At 35.6% G+C, this 23421-nt stretch overlaps 1 protein-coding gene across 5 annotated transcripts in view; it reads left to right on the top strand.

Annotated features, from left to right (window-relative positions):
* TRDMT1 (tRNA aspartic acid methyltransferase 1) overlaps positions 1-22930 on the top strand; it is a 53419-nt gene extending 30489 nt beyond the window's left edge. For all 5 annotated transcript variants that reach the window (XM_020881279.2, XM_070472113.1, XM_070472114.1 and 2 more), the window contains 9 exons: positions 280-356; positions 2693-2764; positions 3387-3452; positions 4169-4238; positions 7189-7272; positions 9172-9515; positions 11692-11749; positions 12799-12928; positions 17840-22930. In XM_020881279.2, coding sequence (XP_020736938.2) covers positions 280-356; positions 2693-2764; positions 3387-3452; positions 4169-4238; positions 7189-7272; positions 9172-9515; positions 11692-11749; positions 12799-12928; positions 17840-17940 — 1002 coding nt within the window. In that variant the 3' untranslated portion in view covers positions 17941-22930. The remainder of the gene's footprint in view (positions 1-279; positions 357-2692; positions 2765-3386; positions 3453-4168; positions 4239-7188; positions 7273-9171; positions 9516-11691; positions 11750-12798; positions 12929-17839) is intronic.
* The last annotated feature ends 491 nt before the right edge of the window (positions 22931-23421 follow it).

Genomic DNA, 23421 nt, shown 5'->3' with positions numbered 1-23421 from the left:
TTTCCAACTCTGCTTAGGCTGGTCCTGGGGTTTGGGGGAAGTCACTTAATCTGTTAGAGCTTCAGCTTACTGCTCTACTTCCTTCACAAAATCACTTTGGAAAGTTAGTTTAACTGAAGTTTATTTTAAAAGTATTAAATGTTTTATAAACTTTTAAGTGTTATAAATAAGCTGTCACAATTTCTGATATATTTAGTTGTAATTAGTTAGCTTGTTTCCTTTTTCCCCCTTCTATGCATGTTTTTATATTCTTTCCCCCCCCAAATATTCATTCCTTAGGGCATTACACTAGAAGAGTTTGACAGATTATCTTTCAATATGATTTTAATGAGCCCACCCTGTCAGCCCTTCACAAGGTATGTATAATACATATTTCTCTGTTAGGAAGAATACTTTTGAAAGACTCATTAAATCAAATATATTGTAATTTCAAGCACGGACACTATAAAGCCCATTCGCTGCATTTCTCTAGTCGTGAAATTTTTCATATGTAATTCTCTTTCTCTATTCACATTTATAACTCAGCATTAATCATGAAGAAAAGAGCAGTTAACTGCCAGATGAGCACAGTGATTTGGTCATAGTCATTGCAGGTATGGCGAGACTATGTGGTACTTCTTTAATACCTAATGAAGATAAAATATTTATTTCTGACCCAAATTACCTTGAATTATTTAAATTAATTGGCATTCAGGAATATCTTCCTAACACTGATTAATCAAAGTCATATTTTTCATAATAAATATTCAAGCCCTAAATTACTTAACTGTAAAATGTTAAAGCTAGTCAAGAATGCATCTGTGAAGTTTGCATTTCTCAAAATTGATACATACATTTAATAATACATACAATTAATAAAATAGCTTTTTTAAAGCTATGTTCCAATTCAGTTTCTTCTTATAAGGTATTTATTTGACTATATATTTCAGGGAATTATATTTTAGGTAAAATCTTGACTAATCTATCTTCATTTAGATATTTTTAACAATAATATTTTTAATTAAGTAATAATGATAATAATGACAACCATCCAAATGTCTTACTAGATTTTGCCATTTAATTCAGTAAGCTTATGGGATGTGCATTAGTATACTGTCTTCTTATAGGTGAGCAGCTGAGACATAGATGGTTTAAGTAACTCTTTCAAGGTCATACAATTAGAAAATGTAAGGGTCAGGATTTATCAATTATTTTGTATCAGTCCATTTAAACATATAATGCAATTTTAAGTTTAGTAAAAATTCAAATTTAAATAAATATTCTGCTCATGCTTAATTTCCACCCAGGTTTTGATTTATTTCAAGTTTTCTAGGAAATTAACTCCTCAAGGGTTTATTGTGCCCCTACATTAGAGATATTGTTTTTAATGCTGCAGTTCTGTTACAGAACTTCAGACTGACAAATATTACTAATTATGACCTTGTAATATGATTTAAGGGGATAATAAATGAATGCTGAAACTGCCATGAGAACATAGAGGAGAAAGGTGTTATATTGCTGCGTATCAGGACAGAGGAATTCTTTAAGAGGTGATATTGGAATTGTGCCTGAAAGCAGATTGGGAATTTATCAAGGAAGGATGACGTTCCAAAAACTCCTTTGTGTAGAATCAAGTCTTTACGTTCCACATAGAGATAGTCCTGGGCTATGCAAGGGTGTGGCCTTTTTGACTGGGGTGAGTGGGAGGCTCAGAGCAGAGTGCAGCCCCAGCACTGGGATGCCTCAGATGTCCCTGCAATGGGGCCCATGTCTTCCCTATGATACCATTCTCGCTCTGTATCAGCCCAGATCCAGCTGCTAATGGCCGCAGAGTCTGATTCTGCAGCACAATCATCATTTGGAACTCAGGGGAAAGGGACTAAATGAGAAGAAACCAAGGTTTCTGAGAAATCTGTTCAAGTCCACTCCTCTCCCATTTGAGCCTCAGATCCACTGATGATTTTGGTCCTGCTATCAGGCATGAGGAGCTGATAAGTGATGTCAAGTAATTTAAGACTTTGAAGCTAATATGTGACAAGGTCTTAAATCCTAATCCTCTGTTGTTATAATTCATGCCCAGTCTAGTCTTCCTTTCTGCTTGGTTCTTGATCATATTGAATGTTATTTATAAGATCTAATTGCTGATCCAAATACCACCTTTTCACATGACCTATTTTGACCTAGTTAGTCTAACCAAGTTGCAACACCTTTGTGTAGAATCAAGCCTTCACCTTTATTGTCTCCCATGTACATTGAACAATCTGATCTTACCTACTATCTTGGTCTACTTGGATGTGATTAATTATCACTGCCATTGACTCTTATGTTTCCACCCTGCCCAACCAGCTCACATCTCTCAACTTCTGGGGCAGAGCAAAAGGTGTCACCAGCCAATTGTGTGTGTGTGTGTTTCCAACACAAGTTGATTTTAAGAGGATAATTGTTTTTAATTCTTCATTGACTTCATATTCTTCTTTGCCTCATGTAAGTTATTTGGGCATATTATTTTTTATAAGTACTACAATTACTAGACAGACAAAGCTTTTTTTGTTTTAATTAAATGAATAAATATGTTTTGTTCTTTATAGCAACAGAGATGATCATATTTTTTTTTTGTGAGGACCAACTAATTGTAGTTCTCTGTTTTGCCTTTTTAAAAATGACTTGATATCTTTATGTAAGATTCTTGAACTTATTTTCTTATTCCTTTCAGAATTGGCCTGCAGGGTGATGTGACTGATCCAAGGACAAATAGCTTCTTATATATTCTAGACATTCTCCCAAGGTAAAAACTTAGATTCCTGTACAAGCTTACCATAAGTGTAAAACTTTGTATCTCGAAGAATGTGATGCTTATTGTTTTATAGAGATTAGCAGCTTCTACAGATACTATACATGCCATTTATTTTCTGCCATGACTGATAGAGCAACTGCAAATGTTTGTTAGCACTACAGTGCTGCTAAGTGAGTGACAGGGTGTTACAGCCTAATAGCTGAATTCTATTGCCTCTGCTTATAGGATTAGTGCAGATGATGCTAGTGTTAGTGAATGCTGTTGCCCATGGCATGGAAAATTGCACTGCTAATCCTAGAAGCTGCCATTCCACGTAAACGTCAGCCCTTTGAACTGCCATTCTGTGTAGTTCAAAACTCTGTGCAGTCCTGTGTTTTCACTTAAACTTCAGTGGAAATTAACATTTCAAATGTTAACCTTATCAAGTGTGCCATGTTTATGGGGGAAAGGGTTAAAATATGTCATCTCCATCCTTTATAAAATTCTTTTCTAAAATCAGTTTGAACAGTTACCTCATATTTCTCACAAGTAAGGATTTTCTTTGCTTCTTACTTCATAGTATTGAGATGTTTGGAATTCTATTTGGTTTTTTGTTTGTTTGTTTATGTTTTAGATTACAAAAATTACCGAAATATATTCTTTTAGAAAATGTTAAAGGTTTTGAAGTATCTTCTACAAGGTAAGAAATGTATTTCTCTTGTGTTTGTCTTAGAGTTGGTATATTATATAATAAGAGCTGTTGTGAAATAAAGATCTGAAAAATAAATGTGTACATTCTAACATTTAAGATATGTTATGTAGTTTATCATTAATGTAGTTTTCAAAGAGTAATGTGAAGTATCACAAGGTTAGGGTCAGCTGATTCTCTTGCATTTTGATATGTTTGAATTTTTCCAGAATGAGTAATGCGAATGGTATTTCTCAATTTTAGCTGCTTAAGTTGGTGTCCATTTCATTAGAAGTAGGAATATTTTTAGTAAGAATTAGTCCTCTTGACAGGCATTTTCTGTCCTGTTGGATTGAAGAAGCAAGCCCTGTGTCAGGGCCCTTTCAGATGGTTGCCCCACTGGAGAAAATGCAACCAATTAAGTCCTTGATTCACCTGCTGTCTCTGACAGTGTTCCCCTATCTGATTGGCTACAGACATAGCTTCATTCCAATAATGAATTTACCATCAGTGGATTAGCAATATTTTATTTATAATACAGATTATCTATTTTTTTGAGAAATGTAATTTCTCAAGTATTGGACTTAAGACCTAGGATTTTTCTCTTTCTAAACAAGTTGAGTGGAGGTACAGTTTTCACATAAAATGAAGTTTTATATGTAATATTTTATATAAGAACCACATTTCAAACGATAGAGTGAAAGCTTTCTTTCCCTTTGTCTTTTCAGAGATCTGTTAATACAAACAATAGAAAATTGTGGCTTTCAGTACCAAGAATTTCTATTGTCTCCAACCTCTGTAAGTACCACAATTAGAAACTTAAATAAATTTTCCCAAAGGGAATGTGATTCAATAAAAAGAATGGATCCATTTTGGATAACATTATAGGCAAATCTTAAAATTAGTTCAGACATGGTTCCTTCTGTATCTGAATATTATAGCTATATGTGAATTTTATTTTTTTATGATTATTGTACTATCAATAATGAATGTAAGAAAGTCTATATATCTTCTTACCTGGGAAATATAAAATGACAGTGACTCATAGACATATGATTCATCTGATTCCACATTTGTTTCACTCAAATAAAGGTACAAAGTGACAGTTTAAAAGGTTTAAGAATTTGCTGCAGGAAATCAATCAATGTAATAAACCACATTAACAAATTGAAAGATAAAAACCATATGATTATCTCAATAGATGCAGAAAAAGCCTTTGACAAAATTCAACATCCATTTATGATTAAAACTCTCCAGAAAGCAGGAATAGAAGAAACATACCTCAACATAATAAAAGCTACATATAACAAACCCACAGCAAGCATTACCCTCAATGGTGGAAAATTGAAAGCATTTCCCCTAAAATCAGGAACAAGACAAGGATGCCCACTCTCACCACTACTATTCAACATAGTTTCAGAAGTTTTGGCCACAGCAATCAGAGCAGAAAAAGAAGTAAAAGAAATCCATATAGGAAAAGAAGTGAAACTCTCACTGTTTGCAGATGACATGATCCTCTACGCTACGTAGAAAACCCTAGAGACTCTACCAGAAAATTACTAGAGCTAATCAATGAATATAGTAAAGTTGCAGGATATAAAATTAACACACAGAAATCCCTTGCATTCCTATACACTAACAATGAGAAAACAGAAAGAGAAATTAAGGAATTGATACCATTCACCATTGCAACCAAAAGAATAAAATACTTAGGAGTATATCTACCTAAAGAAACAAAAGACCTATACATAGAAAACTATAAAACACTGATGAAAGAAATCAAAGAGGACACAAACAGATGGAGAAATATACCATGTTCATGAATTGGAAGAATCAATATTGTCAAAATGACTATACTACCCAAAGCAATCTATAGATTCAATGCAATCCCTATCAAGCTACCAACGGTATTTTTCACAGAACTAGAACAAATAATTTCACAATTTGTATGGAAATACAAAAAACCTCGAATAGCCAAAGTAATCTTGAGAAAGAAGAATGGAACTGGAGGAATCAACCTGCCTGACTTCAGACTATACTACAAAGCCACAGTCACCAAGACAGTATGGTACTGGCACAAAGACAGAAATATAGATCAATGGAACAGAATAAAAAGCCCAGAGATAAATCCACGAACCTATGGTCACCTTATCTTCGACAAAGGAGGCAAGAATATACAATGGAAAAAGACAACCTCTTTAACAAGTGGTGCTGGGAAAACTGGTCAACCACTTGTAAAAGAATGAAACTAGAACACTTTCTAACACCATACACAAACATAAACTCAAAATGGATTAAAGATCTAAATGTAAGGCCAGAAACTATAAAACTCCTAGAGGAGAACATAGGCAAAACACTCTCTGACATAAATCACAGCAGGATCCTCTATGACCCCCTCCCAGAATATTGGAAATAAAAGCAAAAATAAACAAATGGGACTTAATGAAACTTAAAAGCTTTTGCACAACAAAGGAAACCATAAACAAGGTGAAAAGACAGCCCTCGGAATGGGAGAAAATAATAGCAAATAAAGCAACAGACAAAGGATTAATCTCAAAAATATACAAGCAACTCCTCCAGCTCAACTCCAGAAAAATAAATGACCCAATCAAAAAATGGGCCAAAGAACTAAACAGACATTTCTCCAAAGAAGACATACAGATGGCAAAAAAACACATGAAAAGATGCTCAACATCACTCATTATCAGAGAAATGCAAATCAAAACCACAATGAGGTACCATTACACACCACTCAGGATGGCTGCTATCCAAAAGTCTACAAGCAATAAATGCTGGAGAGGGTGTGGAGAAAAGGGAACCCTCTTACACTGTTGGTGGGAATGCAAAATAGTACAGCCAGTATGGAAAACAGTGTGGAGATTTCTTAAAAAACTGGAAATAGAACTGCCATATGACCCAGCAATCCCACTTCTGGGCATACACACCGAGGAAACCAGATCTGAAAGAGACACGTGCACCCCAATGTTCATTGCAGCACTGTTTATAATTTCCAGGACATGGAAGCAACCTAGATGCCCATCAGCAGACGAATGGATAAGGAAGCTGTGGTACATATACACCATGGAATATCACTCAGTCATTAAAAAGAATTCATTTGAATCAGTTCTAATGAGATGGATGAAACTGGAGCCCATTATACAGAGCGAAGTAAGCCAGAAAGATAAAGACCATTACAGTATACTAACACATATATACGGAATTTAGAAAGATGGTAACGATAACCCTATATGCAAAACAGAAAAAGAGACACAGATGTACAGAACAGACTTTTGGACTCTGTGGGAGAAGGCGAGGGTGGGATGTTTCAAGAGAACAACACTGAAACATGTATATTATCAAGGGTGAAACAGATCACCAGCCCATATTGGATGCATGAGACAAGTGCTTGGGGCTGGTGCACTGGGAAGACCCAGAGGGATGGGGTGGGGAGGGAGGTGGGAGGGGGGATCGGGATGGGGAATACATGTAAATCCATGGCTGATTCATGTCAATGTATGGCAAAAACACTACAATATTGTAAAGTAGTTAGCCTCCAACTAATAAAAACAAATGGAAAAAAAAAAAAAAGAATTTGCTGCAGGGAAGTCTTCCGCAAATTGATAATGGAATTTTGTCTGATGTAAACTAATGTATAGTGTATGAGTTTTTTTTTTTTCACTAGATGCTAACAGTTGGTATAGATCACTTTAATTTCCCATAGCAACTACCTGTTCTGCTTCACTTTCAGCTTGGCATTCCAAATTCAAGATTACGGTACTTCCTTATTGCAAAGCTTCAGCCAGAGCCTTTCCCTTTTCAGGCCCCTGGTCAGGTATTATTATCATTGTTGTTCTCATCATCATCATCATTATTTATCTGTTGTAAGTAGGTCTCAGTCTGCTTATTTATGTTCTGGAACTCCTGGTGGAGGTTTGTGTGTCCTCTCATGCCTGTAATAAAGATCATACATTCAGTCTGTCTTCCAAGCCTTTTGCCCCTCCTTATGTTGTTTAGTCACTAAGTCTTGCCTGACTCTTAGTGACTCCATGAACTGTAGCCTGCCAGAATCCTCTGTCCATGGGATTTCTCAGGCAGGATTACTGGAGCGGGTTGCCATTTCCTTTTTCAAGGGATCTTCCCCACCCAGGAACTGAACCTGCGTCTCATGTCCCCTGCATTTGCAGGTGGATTCTTTATCACGGAGCCACCAGGGAAGCCCTCCCATTCCTGCTATGACTGCTTTAATTGCTTGAAACAAAACCGGAAGCATTTCTTTCTTAACTACAAAAAATAAGTTGAAAGTAAAAAATTACCATTACTGCTGTTATCATGGTCGGAAGAGAAATTATTGGGGGGAAATGAGCCCCCCAGTAATTTCTCTTCCGACCATTGATTCTTTTGCATCAATTATTTTTGTCCCTCAATAGAAGCTATAGACTACTGCTGATAAAAATTCAGTATACTGTCTTAAAAATGGCTCGAGTGTTTTCACACGTCAGTTGCATTTTCTTTGAAATCTATGCTGTTTAGCCTTAACTGATTAAAATATGGTAATGATTAGTACAAGCTAGGATGAAATGCACAATTGCTATGGATAGACTCTCTTATTATGCTAGCAATTTTGTATGCTTCTGCTGAAAATCGTTGCGGATAACAGAGTTTCGGTGGTTCAGTGAAGCTCTCTGTAATCATCACAGGCAAGAACTTGAAAGTCCTGTCCTACTAACAGGGGTTCAGTAGTATCATTTGAACCCCCTGTAACACGATACGAGTTTTATGCTTCCCCGATGGCTCAGTGGGTAAAGAATCTGCCTTCAATGCAGGAGGCACAGAAGACATGGGTTTGATCCCTGGGTCAGGAAGAGCCCCTGGAATAGGAAATAGCAACCCTGTATTCTTGCCTGAAGAATTCCATGGACAGAGGAGCCCAGTGGACTGCAGTCCAAAGGGTCACAAAGAGTCGGACAGTACTGAGTGACTGTACGCACGGGTATTATATTACGGGGCTTCCCAGGGGGCACTGGTGATAAAGAACCCACCTGCCAATGCAGGCGATGGAGGACACGCCTGTATTATATTATACAATAGCAATGTGTCTCCCTGTCAATGTGGATAGTTCCAAAAACAATGTATAAAGGATATTAACAAAGATTTCATCATTAAAAATTCCTGAAACTGTTTTATCCTTCTCAAAATAGGACTTTATACAAGGTTACCTGTTTTGTAGGAACAAGTTTTTCCTATGGGGCTCAGGAATAGAAATAACCTTTCAGGGCAAAGAGTGCTTATCATTTTTAATAACTAATTTTCCTTTAGATCATGGGTATATTTTAGTGTTTTTTTTGTTTTTTTTTTAAATGAAGGGGAATGGCAAGCTTTGATTCAAAATACATTTTCTGGAAATGTTCCTGTTGCTTTCTCAACTTCTTTTCCAAATATGATGTCATTTGTATATTCAACCTACCTCCTATTATTTTGTTGAATGGTTTTATTACTAGAGAAAGCAGTAATTTCATGAAATAAATTATCTATAGACTGATGGCCTATCATTATATGATGAAAAACTTTAGTAGCTTATATAAATTACTAGTAAACCTCAATGTCTATCTTTTTAATGACAGCTCAGTAAAAGCTAAAGAATTTTTTTGCATAATGTTGACTGGATATTATTAATTCATCTTTTATTTTTAAGAAAGCTTTTGACAATTTGTATATTTTTATTTAATGCCAGGTACTGATGGAGTTCCCCAAAACGGAATCTGAACATCCCCCTAAATATGCAGTAAATGCAGAAAAGAAAACTGAAGAAAAGAAAATTGAACCAAATATTAGCTTTGACAGCAGCACACAGTGTTCTGGAAAAGAGGCCATTCTTTTTAAGCTTGAAACTGCAGGAGAAATTGACAGGAAACAGCAACAGGACAGCGATCTCTCTGTGCGAATGCTGAAAGATTTTCTTGAAGATGACATTGACAAGAATTCATTCTTTTTACCACCAAAGTCACTACTGCGATATGCTCTTTTGTTAGACATTGTTAAACCCACTTCCAGAAGATCCACGTGCTTTACAAAAGGGTAAGTTTTAAAGAGTCTCTATCCATGACATATCCAAAGTAACCAAGTTTTCATAACTATTGTTTCTTTTATATCTTCTGGAAACAAAGAGCATTTTATAAAATGTTTCTGCTAGAATGTGTTTGTTTTTTTTCACTCCCTTAATTGCCGGCTTTCGTGTTCCAATAGAATGCACAAGTAAAAACTGCTTCTGGCAGAACATCATGTGCACAGCCCACGGAAATGCTACGAAAGGCCAGGCCATTGTTTGGGGACCTTCGAAGGAGCTTAATTACCCTCAGTGGAAACATACCTGTGGTGAAAACATGGTCTCTGTAGATGGCAAATTGCTAATTTTTTACCACCTTTCTTTTTATGATACCTCAAAAATTTCTGTCCACTTTCATAACCAATGTACAAGAAGAAATTAAAATTTAATATCAAGAAATAAGATTGAATAATCTGGAGCACATTAGAACACTTTAAATTTTCTTTAGTTTTTGGGTAAGTATTATATTCTTATGGTTCAAAATTCAAAAGGAACTGAGATTGTAAGACTCCTTTCCTCTCTGCCTCTTGTTCATCCAATTTCCTTCCGTACATGCAACCGATGATTTCAGTTTACTGTCTGATCTTCCAGAGATGTTATATGCAGGGTATCTAAATATACATGTATATTTTTACCCCCTTCTTTAAGTAAATTGTAGCATATTATAATCATTATTATGTGCCCAGTTTTTTTGACCATTCAATGTAATTTGGGTATTATTGCCTAAGAATTTTGCTATACTCATGGTATAGGTATATCATAATTTATTTTACTGCACAGTTAGGGGATATAGCCTTTGGCTTATTTCCCAAGTGTTAATGAATGTGTTTTTCAAGTTTCTTTTTAAACCTAGAAAGAAGGGGAAATAAAACCCTTGGAGAAGAATTTGGAAAAGATCCCTGCCTCTTCTTTGTTAATACTACTCGAACTTATTTGATAGGTAGTTTTATGATTTAAACATTCAAACCTTCTCTCTTGTTAGCTAGTTGTCTTGACACTCTGCCCCTGAGATAATCGTACGAGTCTTATCCTGATTTTCTATACTCTGCCCTTGTGCTTCTAGGAGAATAGGTTTATTGCTTTTTCCATCACCTTAAAAGATTTCAGTCAGCTGTTGTCTGTTTCCAAGTCTGATAGGTTCTCTTTGGGACTCTCATAAAACAGGACTTATCAATTTTGTAATTAAAAAAAAAAACCTTGAAATTCTTTTATAATTATAAAAATTGTATCAAAGAAGCTTTAATGTGAAAATCTATTTTAGTGTAGATAATATAAGCAGGCACACACATGATACATAAGAAAACAGCTTTTTTCTCCACCGTGAGAGACAACCAGATTAAAAAAAAAATTATTTTTTTTATTTAATACATTATTAAATTTTTTAAAATTTTAAAAAAAGAGAAAAAAAAAAAAAAGAAAAAAAAAAAAAAGAAAACAGCTTTTCTCTGATGTGACTTTCTTTAATTTATATTTTAAATTCATCTATTAGGAAAAAATGATAAAATATCACACAGCCAGTCCAGCAGTGATCTTACTATAAGAAATATTACTAATATCTTATATTTCTGTAGTGTTTTGTATTTTTAATATAGTTTTTTAAAACAATAGTCTGACTATTGCAGGATAAATAGTTAAAACATATGGTGTTACAGTAGGAGGTAGATACATGTTTAATGAGCCTGAGTCTGTCCTGGGCTGGAGAGAATAGGGTTTTGTGTTCATGAGAGGAAATGATGGTTCAAGCATCTGAAGAAAAATAGCTACTACTCATTTTCACCTTCATAACATTTGGTCTAATATGGCAGGGATGCCGGTACTGAATAGTATTTGGATATAAAAGTTGTAACTAATTCATACTTCCTGTGCATTTAAGTGTGATGAACATTTAAAAACTGATATTTTATAAAAATTACAATAATGCATAATGCAAATAGTATTTACACAACAAAAAACTTTGTCAAGTTTAGTGTCTGAGAAGTTTAAATATGATCTTAAGTCTTTCACCTAATTTTTTTAATTGCAAAGCATATTTATGTGATAGAATATTTCAGAAAGATGTAGCTATGTAAAATTGATTCATTCAAGAAATATTTAAGAAGTCTATCATTAACAAGCAGATGTTACAAAATATTTGTGTTAATTTTTCAGTTATGGGCGCTACATAGAAGGGACAGGATCTGTGTTGCAGACAACAGAGGATGTGCAGGTACTGTGCATGGATTCAGGACTAAAATATTTTGAAAATACTTTTAAATAAAATTTTATTTACTACTTAAAATTTGAGAATGTTAAAAGAATTTTACATATTCAATTGGAATGAATATGTGTATAATAATTATTTACTATAGAATAAGTCTTTTTCTTGTTGCTAGGTATGGGTATATGTACAAAAAGTGTTTTATATTTTTACTTTTTTTTCTTACCTTTTGCCCTTCTTTTTATACTCCATAAAGAGTAATTTTAATTACAGAGTACAATAGTTAATGTTCTCTAAGATTACACACAAATATTAATATTAGAGCCTTCTTTTGGAGCACATATTATAAAAATGCCTTTTAGGGAAAAATAAATCTGTTTTAGCAAGGCTGTTTGTTAATACTTCAATTGCAAATTCTTTGTGGTGTCATGGTTGAATACAAGCTTGATGTATTGTAAGTTTTATATACTTCTGAATAGTTCTGCAGTGAAATCACATTATTTTCTTTTATGCTGATTTAAACTCTTTAACTGTTAATAAAATTTGCCCATGGTAAAAACTGTATCAGAGGCAAACAAATGTCAGAATTTGAGAAATCATATTTATTAAATATATTTTATCACTTTAAGAAAATGTCTTAATTTGATAACATTGGTCATAAACCGTAAACATTCTGATGACTGTTTGCATTGTAAAACTGACTTACTAGTGGACCAAGTTCCTTTCACTGTTTTTCTCTTATATTTATATTGTTATTTATTTATTGTTTGTATTCTTATGAGTTAATTTTTGAGAGGCCGAAAATGACAGACACACTGAAGGTATCCTGATCTGTTCAACGTCAAGCTTTTGTTTGTTTGCAGAGTTTATCTTACCCTTGGAGAGCCAACTATACAGTTCATCGCACAGACTTTTTACCCTGGGCTTCTGTGTGTTATGGTGGATTATATGTTCATCATTTTTAAACTGACTCACAGCAGATGATACTATCTTAACAAGTTGATTGCATTCTATTAATTATTTATTACTTATTAGTTATCATGGATGTTTTCCTACAGATTGAGAATATCTACAAATCGCTTACCGGTTTGTCACAAGAAGAAAAAATAATGAGATTGTCAATGCTTCAACTTCGATTTTTCACTCCTAAAGAAATAGCAAATCTCCTTGGATTTCCTCCAGAGTTTGGTATGTGGGATACATGTGAACCCCAGCTTTCATTTATTAATGGTCTCATTAGGGACTCCTATGTAAGTTATGAATAAACCCTTACCCAGACAGAGGTGGAGAACACTTCTCCTGATTGTGCCATTTTGACATCTTCCTTCTCTCCTGTTTCTGCTTTTTTCCCACAACCTGCCATTCCCTTCAGACTCAATTCTCCTCCTTTTACTCCAGTAATGGTTCCAGGTGCTTTGCAGGAACAGAAAGGCCAAATCAGCAATTCCTCAACTTTCCCCACAGATGGTTGTTAATAGCATCTCTTTCTCAAATTTATTTTTTGCTTCTAGGAGTCCTGTTCATATAACCACACACTAGCTGTTGTGAAAGAATGCCTAGAATTGTCTTTTAAAAAAAAAATTAAAAGACAATTAAGCAGTTTATTTTTGCGTGTGTGTAGTGGGAGGTATGTTATTTCTATTTCTTCTCCTAGGAGGTACATTCTTATAAATTAGACACCTTTTTCCTTCCCTACAAGGTTTAAGTGGAGAAAAGAGAAAGTGGAGAGGTGCTCTAGGAAGGAGCTTTCCTAGTGGAAATTAAGGGTGACTTGGGAGCACAGATCCCAGAATTGACACCAAATTAGAGAATCTGAAGATGGAATCTCAAGAACAAAAATGAACATACGGTTCCAGAGTTAGAAGGATGAAGCCCTGATGCCTTTTGTCATTGAAGGAGGCCAAGGATTGTTGTATGAGGAGACTGGACGTAGTGCCTCTGCCTCTTAGAGCAGCTGCCTCTTCCTGACCCTGCTTCCTTGGCACAGGGGCCTTCACTCTGTGGATGCCATTGGTTTCCTAGGCAGAGGGAGGTGAGGGGTATCCCTCGCACCTAGCTCATGGGAAGAGAGAGGCAAAAATCCCCCTCACGTTTCCTCACAAGGAAGAAATGTGTTTTTGATAACTTACTGGGAGCTTGACTACAGAAGAGCCAAGCTCTGCTAAATCTAATCTTGTTGTAATATTATTACAGTACTATTCTTGAAGAACATCATGGGTTAGATAGATCATGTTTTAAAATCTAAATAATTTACGCTTGAGGTTTGGAATGCATCTTTTTTTTTGCATTGAGAACAAACTCCAACAGAATTTGACTACCCTCTTGGTAATTGATTCTCCAAGCAGAGTCACAGCAACTGGGTTTATTTTGTCCTCTCTGCCTTTTTCTTGGTGATCTCATTCAATTTGAACTATCCCAGGGAATGTTATTTAAGAAAACATAGACTTCCCTTGTCTTAGTTTATGTCACAAAGTGAATGAGAACATCATCAAACAAAGAAGTGAGAATTGCACTCAAAAGTTTATTTCCCAGTCTATTGTCCTGGTTACTTTTTTTTCTTTCATTTTTAGGATGAGTCATCAAAGGTACTTTCCATAGTACTATAGAGAGAAAAGAGATTTACTGTCTAATAGCAACTAAGTTCTAAGTTTTAGTTCAGTGTTTATTTTTTCAAGTAGTAGTAGTCACTTTGGTAATAATGAAATTTAGCACAGACCCCAGAGTCAGACAGACCATGAATTTTAGCCCTACCTAAGTCACTTTCTGCTTTGTTTTTGTGTCTCTAAAATGGGGGTAATTGCAGTACTGACTTCATAGGGTTGTTGTAACAGGTAAGTGAATTAACATATGTAGCATGTTTGCAAACTATCTGATACCTAATACGAAATTTGTGCTTTTATATTTTATTTTATTTTTTCAGTTCTACCACTTTATTGCTACCAACCCATCTCCCTCCACCCTTGTGCACACATGCTCAGTCATGTAACCCCATGGACTGCAGCCCGCCAGGCTCCTCTGTCCATGGACTTTTCTAGGCAAGAATACTGGAGTGGGTTGCCATTTCCTCCTCCAGCTTTTATATTTTAAATGATAAATGCTATAGCCTTTATTTCATAAACACTTTTTTTCTCAGTATTTAAAGATATAAATAGGGTAAAATAGGATTTTTCAAAGTTCCCTGAAAATATATAATACATGTGAAAAAACCTTATTTATTTGTTTATGGCTGCCCTGGGTCTTCGGTGCCACACAGACTTTCTTTAGTTGTAGTGAGCAGGGGCTATTCTCTAGTTGCAGTGGACAGGCTTCTCATTATGGTGACTTCTTCTCTTGTTGGGATGCTCAGGCTTCAGTAGTTGGGGCCCATGTGCTCAGTTGACCCTCGGCATGTGGAATCTTCCCATACCAGGAGCTGAACCCATGTCCCCTGCATTGGTAAATTGCTTAAACCTTTTAAAATGCGTGATAGATGTGTATAGTCAGTCAAACCCTATAGTCACCAGCGAGCAGCACTGTGACAGGCCTGTCCTTCACGTGGGCCTCTGACATCGTTAATCCTGGGTCCAGAATGGGCATTCTTGGAGCTACTTGTCCACAGTAGTGATGGATTTGCATTGATCCTCCTGCACATGTTGTCCTGTCTCTCTTTGTGGCCAGTGGCGTGCATTCATGAGATAGCAGGCTTTGGGAGACAGACACTAACCTTCACTTACTGAATAATTGCTGCTATCTTGACCTTCTAAATTCTAGGTTTCTTTGTTTTGGAGAGGATTATTATTTTTAAGGTACCTAAGTTTTTTAAAAGTCATCTTTTAACTTTAAAAAATATGTGATTTTTTTCCATAAACAAATTTAGATTTTAGTACCTATATATGAAAGACATACACATATATATTGCATGTGTATATATGTATGTGTCTTATATATATAGGGTTTTTAAAAATATTTATTTTAATGGGAGGATAATTATTTTACAATATTGTGATGACTTTTGCCATACATCAGTATGAATCAGCTGTAGAAATACATGTGTTCCCTCCATTTACAAATCTTGCTTGTTTTCAGAGGTGTCTTCCCCATTGATACAATCTTGATATCACAAAGGACCATCCCTGGGATAGTCTTAAAGTTTGTTTGTAGGTATATTTCTACCTCTGGCTACTTTGAAGTAAATAACTTCTGAGATGACTAATGTTCTTGCCTAAGACATTATCTTTGTGATAGGAATTATATGACTGGGCTCCATTGCAATGATAGTTTTATTATGGTAATCAGTCTTATTTTATTGCAGGTAATGTAATGTCTAGTGTTGATGAAGCAACTTTATCAAGTTTTGAAATTTTTTAAAAATAAATTTATTTATTTATTTATTTTTGGCTGAGCTGGGTCTTTGTTGCTGTACTGGCCTTTCTTTAGTTGCGACAAGCAGGGGCTACTCTCTAGTTGCAGTGCACAAGCTTCTCATTGCGGTGGCTTCTCTTGTTGGGGAGCACCAGCTCTAGGGTGTGAGGGCTTCAGTAGTCGCAGCTCCCGGACTCTAGAGCACAGGCTCAATAGTTGCGCACGGGAGCTTAGCTGCTTTGCAACATGTGGAATCTTCCTGGATCAGGGATTAAACGCTTGTCTCCTGCATTGGCAGGTGGATTCTTTACCACTGAGCCACCACAGAAGCCCAATTTTTGCTTTTGTAATGCTCTTTAATTGCTGCCTTTATTAGCTGATTGCTTTTTTAATTGCTATGTCAAAGGGTTCTGAATGTGAAATTCTAAGATTGTAACTAAGATTCTAGTGTCCACTCTTATGCTTGGACAGTCTCTTATGGTGGTATGCTCAAGGTTTTGTTCCAGCAAAAATAGTATCTGCAGGGGATTTCATTTTGAAAAAGAAGGTAGCAAAAAGAACTTCAGTATGAAAATTTCAGTTTGTAGAAGCAGAATATAAAGGACTTGTATCCAGAAAATATGGCTAAAAAGAAGTCTCATGACTCAACAATAAAAAGAAAAATAATCCAGTTTAAAAGTGGGCAAAGGATTTCAATAGACATTTCTCCAAAGAAAATAGATGCATGGTCAATAAGCCCATGAAAAGATGTTCAACATCATTAGATATTAGGGAAAGGTGAATCAAAACCACAGTATGATACCACTTCACAAAAAGACAGATAATAACAGTGTTGAAAGTTGTGGAGAAATCAGATCCCTGTACACTACTGGTGGGAATATAAAGTGGTACAACTGCCTTAGAAGGCATTCTGGCAGTTCCTTGGATGTTAGATATAGAGTTACGGTATGACCCTGCAGTTTCCCTTGTGGCTTCCCTTGTGGCTTAGCTGGTAAAGAATCCGCCTGCAATGTGGGAGACCTGGGTTGGATCCCTAGGTTAGGAAGATCCCCTGGAGAAGGGAAAGGCAACCCACTCCAGTGTTCTGGCCTGCAGAATTCCATGGACTGTATAATCCATGGGGTCGCAAAGAGTCCGTCAGACACGACTGAGCGACTTTCACTTCCTCTTTCCTGCAGTCTCACCCCTAGGTATATATCTAAGAGAACTGAAAAAAAACTTAAACATGCATACATGTGTCCATGTCCGTAACAGCAATGTTTATAATAATAAAAAAGTAGGGAAAACCCCAAATACCTGTCAATGTTGCTGCTGCTGCTAAGTCGCTTCAGTCATGTCCTGTCAATGAATGGATGGCTAAATTAAATATGGTATATCCATATGATAGAATATTACTCAGACATGGCGAGGAATGAACTATTAGTACATGTTACAGCATGAATAAACCTTGGATCAGCTGATTTTTACTGATAATGCTTGAAGTTTGCGTTCCACTATATTTTATAGTCATATACAGTACACATAATATTGTGAATACATAATGTTATTAATAAGTACTAAGATAAATATTAAACATAGAATACTTTGCTTTTTTTTTTAACTTTCTATTTTTTTTACCATACCTCGTGTCATACTGTATCTTATTAATAGTTCCCCCAACCAGGGACCACAATGGCTTTACCAAAGAACATATCCTTTTATCTCTGAAAGTTAATATTTCAAATGATTGTATTATAAATTATTATCTCTCTTTTCTAGGATTTCCTGAGATGACAACTGTCAAACAGCGTTATCGTCTACTTGGAAATAGTCTCAATGTGCATGTTGTAGCTAAACTAATCAAAATCCTATGTGACTAATTATTTAAATAACTCTGAAGGAGGGTCACAGTTTTCTATCATATCTAGATAGTAATTTTGAAGTTCTTTTTTGAATTCATTTTGACAAAATTTGACTAAATTATCTTTCTCTTTAATAAGAAGTTTGGATTTGTCAGGAAAATGCCATTTTGTTTCCTTAAATTTATATTACTGTGTTTTGTAAGGTGAAACTTATTGTTATGCTTCAGGAGAATATATTTTCATATGAAAGTAGTAAATATATATGTTAAATACTCCCTTTATAATATTATGGTATAGACAAGTTTAGAAACATTAGAATTTTAGTGTCTACATGAATATCTTATAAAGTATTATAAAATAGTATATAAACTTGAGATACTATATGTTTGTGTATGTTACTTAAAGTTGCTTTCACTTCAGTTGCTCAGTCATCTCTGACTCTTTGCAACCCCATGGACTGTAGCACTCCAGGCTTCCCTGTCCATCACCAACTCGCGGAGCTTGCTCAGACTCATGTCCGTTGAGTTGGTGATGCCATCCAACCATCTCATCCTTTGTTGTCCCCTTCTCCTCCCACCTTCAATCTTTTCCAGCATCAGGGTCTTTTCTAGTGAGTTTTCACATCAGGTGGCCAAAGTATTGGAGTTTCAGTTTCAGCATCAGTCCTTCCAATGTGTATTCAGGACTGATTTCCTTTAGGATTGACTGGTTGGATCTCCTTGCAGTCCAAGGGACTCTTAAGAGTCTTCTCTAACACCACAGTTCAAAAGCATCAATTCTTCGGCGCTCAGCTTTCTTTATAGTCCAACTCTCACATCCATATGTGACTACTGGAAAAACCATAGCTTTGACTAGATGGACCTTTATTGGCAAAGTAATGTCTCTGCATTTTAATATGCTGTCTAGTTGATTGTAGCATTTCTTCCAAGGAGTAAGCGTCTTTTAATTTCGTGGCTGCAGCCACCATCTGCAGTGATTTTGGAGCCCAAGAAAATAAAGTTTGTCACTGTTTCCATTGTTTCCCTGTCAATTTGCCATGAAGTAATGGGACCGGATGCCATGATCTTAGTTTTCTGAATGTTGAGTTTTAAGCTACATTTTTCACTCTCCTCTTTCACTTTCATCAAGAGGCTCTTTAATTCTTCGTTGCTTGCTTTAAGAATCTATCATTTTACTTTAAGATGATTCATCCTATTTCTAAAATGATGATTCTAGCCTGTTTAAAATATTGAATAATTTTACTTAATTTCAATTTTTTAAACATTATTTTATATAAACAAATGTGTACAATATTTTAGAATAAATTATCATCACTCACCTTTTGCAACAGTCTGAAGAAAATGTCAGAAATAATAATCCTAAACTATTGATTACCTTTCCATCAGTATGCCATACTGACGAAAAATTTAGGTACACATTATCTAATTATCTTTAATTCTGCTTCCTTCTGAAAGACAAAATTCACCGTCCCTTTAATGGCAACCCACTCCAGTATTCTTTCCTGGAGAATCCCATGGACAGAGGAGCCTGGTGGGCTACAGTCCACGGTATCACAGAGTCGGACACAACTGAGCGACTTCACTTGCACCTTTAGTTTGCTATTTTCAGAGCTTGCTTTTGCCTTTTATGTGCATTTTACCACAATTAAAAAAGGCATAACTTTTAACTCCCTCTGTCTCTCCCTTTCCATTCTTGGGTTTAGGGCTCTAATCCGTCTAAATCTTGCATCATAAATTCTGTGATTTTGATTTTAGTAATAAAAGCAAGTGACTGGTAGAAGAGAAATGAAAAGAAATAAGACGAGATGTTTATTCTTAAAAAAAACAATCATCCGGATGTGTAAAAATTGAAACTCTCTGTATTACTGATGGGCATGTAAAGTAGTGCAGGCTCTATAGAGGGTGAAATTCCTTTAAAAAAATTAAACATAGAATTACCCATATAAGAAAGCTCTTCCACTTATAGGTTTATACCCAAAAGAATTGAAAGCTGGCACTCAAATATTTGTATGCCAGTGTTCATTGCAGCCTTATTCATGATATTCAGCTACACACAGGAAGGAAATTCTGATACATTACATCATGGATGAACCTTGAAGACATTATATTCAGTGAAATAAAGCAGACACAAAAGGACAAAGTCTGTATAATTTTACTTGTATGAGGTACGTACAAGAATCAAGTTCACAGAGATGTCTTTATCAGGACTCAGGGGACCAGAGAAATGGGTGTTAGTGTTTAATGGATGTGGAGGCTCTGGGGAGGTGAGAGTGTTCTGGAGATGGAGAATGGTACAACAGTATGAATGCATGACAGTATGAACGTACTTAATGCCACTGACTTGCATACTTGAGAATTGTTTAAATGGCAAATTTTATGTGCATTTTCCCACTCCAGCGTTCAAGCCTGGAGAATTCCATGGACTATAGTCCACCAGGTTGCAAAGAGCCGGACACAACTGAGTGACTTTCACTTTCATGTGCATTTTGCTACAGTTAAAATAGGCATTCTCCATAACTAGTTTTTTAGAGGACTCATAGATAAATATGGGTCTAAGGGAACTGTAGGCCAGTGCATGTTTATGTCAACTGTCACTGTCTACATTCTGTTTAAAGATAAAGCTTAGTACCAGTCTCATAAACAACAGTATACATATCTGAAACCACTTTGGCACACTTTCACTAGGCTTTGGTCACTGATGAAAAGATCCTTACCAATAGGAAGGTTCAGAGTTTACTGTGATTATGCTGTAATTGTAGTGTCCTTTGCCCCATTGTGCAATGGTGCACAGTCTGTGTTAAGTTACAGTGCACCCAGGTATAAACACATAAAGGCTCTGTGCAGACTTGTGCTTACAAACTAGGAGGTAAAACATAGCTTTGTGAAAAAATATTGACATACATCCATAGGCAGATGGTGACTTTTGCCTTTAAGTTAGAACTGAAAGTACAGTGGCATGCACAAAACTCATAAAAATTGAAAGTGCTAGTCTCTCAGTCAAGTTCAACTTGACTCTGTCCATGGAATTTTTCAGGCAGGAACACTGGAGTGGGTAGCCATTCCCTTCTCCAGGGGATCTTCCCAACCCCAGGGATCAAACCCAGGTCTTCTGCGTTGCAGACAGATTCTTTACAGTCTGAGCCACTGGTGAGTATCATTATTTACTAGTATCTATTTACTAGACTATCATTTAATTAGCATATACACATGCATAATTTAGAATTTGTCATTTTATTGAATGCCCACTATATGTTATTGATAATAAATATGCATAAAACTTGCCTTGGAAATTCTGATATTCAGACTTAGTGTAAACTTCCTCAATATTTTGGAAAATATAGGCTCTCCTTTTAAAAAGAACTATATGTAATTAAATCTCTGCCATTTCTAACAGGAAATGGATTTTTTGTTCTCCACTTTACATCATGCATTCTCTTTTAAATGACTATTTATTACCTGCCTCAAATTTTTAGTAAGTTCTCCACACTCAAATATAATGCATGGGATAAATAAATCAATATAAACAGAATGAATCATATTGGAAAGTGATTTTGAAGAGGAGTTGGGTAGTCATAGGAGAAGGAGCTTGAGAATCCCTGCTGGCAGACAGTGGAGCCGGATGATGGCTGGTACTGAGGGATCGGCTGACCCTTTTTGGTTCAGAAGCCCCTGGACATTGTGCTCTGGCATTAAATCAGACCTGCACAGCAGGCACTGCCTTGCGCCTAAGAGTGAGAGAATGCCTCTGACCACCAGCCAGTTTACTTTCCCCTCACAAGACAGAGCCTTTTAAAGAGACAAAACCAGGAGTTGAAATTGTGGAAGCTGAGAGACTACCTCTCACTTCTTTTTTTTTTTTTTTTGAGATACTGGATAGGATTCCTTACCCTAAAATCACAGTCTGTCTTTTGTTCCAACCTCAAACTAGTTGGAGTCAGCAGTTATTAAATCGGAGGCTTTGAGGGTAGAGGAATGACGCTAAAGACAAATGAAACTGGTTTGATTCTAGCTCTAACAATCCAGAATAAAGTAGTGGCTGCCGTTCGTTCGAGCCAACCTCAACCATGTACTAAAGGATGCCTTCTGCAAGCCAGCTGCTTCCTCTGCCTGCAAACTAAAGTGGGTCTGGTTTCTTTTTTGTTTGTTGGTTTTGATAACTTTATCATTTAAAATAAAAAATTAGAATTAACAGCTTCCCAGATAAGCCAAGATAACACAATAAGAATCTATCTTTAAGCCCGTATTTACAGCAAAAGGATATTTTCCTGAGTTAGTTATGTTATTGAAAAGAAGGGTAACTTTTCATAATTTTGTGTTCAGCTTAAATCTATGATTATTTGAGGCCACCAATTGCAAACTATCTTACTATTAGCTTTGACCCTTCAGCTTTCAACAGTTAGTTCTCTTACAGCCTGTGATTGAACTAGTTATATAGTTTATCAAAACAGCCTTTGAACCTCCTTGTACTGAAATCTCTTCTCAGCTTCTGATGTCAAAATGTGCTGCATACACCTTTCAATTACCTTCTTAGCATGCATCTTTTTTGACCTACCTCTATTCCAACTATCTCTTTCTCCTTTCATTATACTCACCAGGATGCCTACTTACGCCTATAATGTTTCACTTGGCAAAGTTTCTTTGCCTGTTTTATTAAAGAACAGTAAAAAACCTACCTTCTTCAACTTTAAATTATACTGGTCACTCTTTCTGCACCATTTTTCCTCTCCTGTTATTATTTTACCTTGCTACTAAAAGTTTAAACTTCGTGTTTTGTTTTTTTTTTAAATCCATTTTTCTAACCTACCTCCTTGACTTCTAAGGATATTTTATACTAAGATACTTATATTCTTCAAAATCTTACACAGCCTTGACTCAAACTATTTTGTCCTGATTTTTGGGTTTATTCCTTTTTAAATGTATTTGTTCAACAAATATGAACACATGCAAATAACTTTTTTTGGCTTCTTATTTCTCATGTTCTCAAATAAATTTGTTATATATTTACTGTAGGTTCTGAGTCTTACTTTCAGTTATATCCAACACTTATAACTCTCCCTCAGCTATACCATATTTGATTCTTATTGCTTCCAAAATTTTATTTTTCTACAAATCTGAATTTAGACAGAAATGTACACACACCCAAAGAAGGATAGAAAGTTACTTTTCTCATAGAACTCTTCTTTGTAGCCCTAAAATGTTCTCATTTATTTGCTTGTACATACTATGATTTCATTGTTTACTTCAAGTATTTGCTCTGTATTTTATTTTGTTTGTGTATTTGTTCATATCAGGGCAGATTTAAATTGTAACAGTCTAAATATGGAGCATGTTTATATAGCAAAGTCAGCTCTATAATTGGATGAGATCACCTGAAGAGTCTAAAGAGAGGAAAGAGGTTTGGAGCTGAACTTGTATCTGTTTCCGAAGATACAGTCTTCAGATCTCCCTACCCAGCACTGTCCAAGTCATTTTTTGCAAGAGATCTCACCCTTTCACCTTT

Source organism: Odocoileus virginianus, chromosome 9 (genome assembly GCF_023699985.2).
Source record: "Odocoileus virginianus isolate 20LAN1187 ecotype Illinois chromosome 9, Ovbor_1.2, whole genome shotgun sequence".
In the NCBI taxonomy this organism is placed as follows: domain Eukaryota; kingdom Metazoa; phylum Chordata; class Mammalia; order Artiodactyla; family Cervidae; genus Odocoileus; species Odocoileus virginianus.
This window is presented reverse-complemented; position numbering and strand designations above follow the sequence as displayed.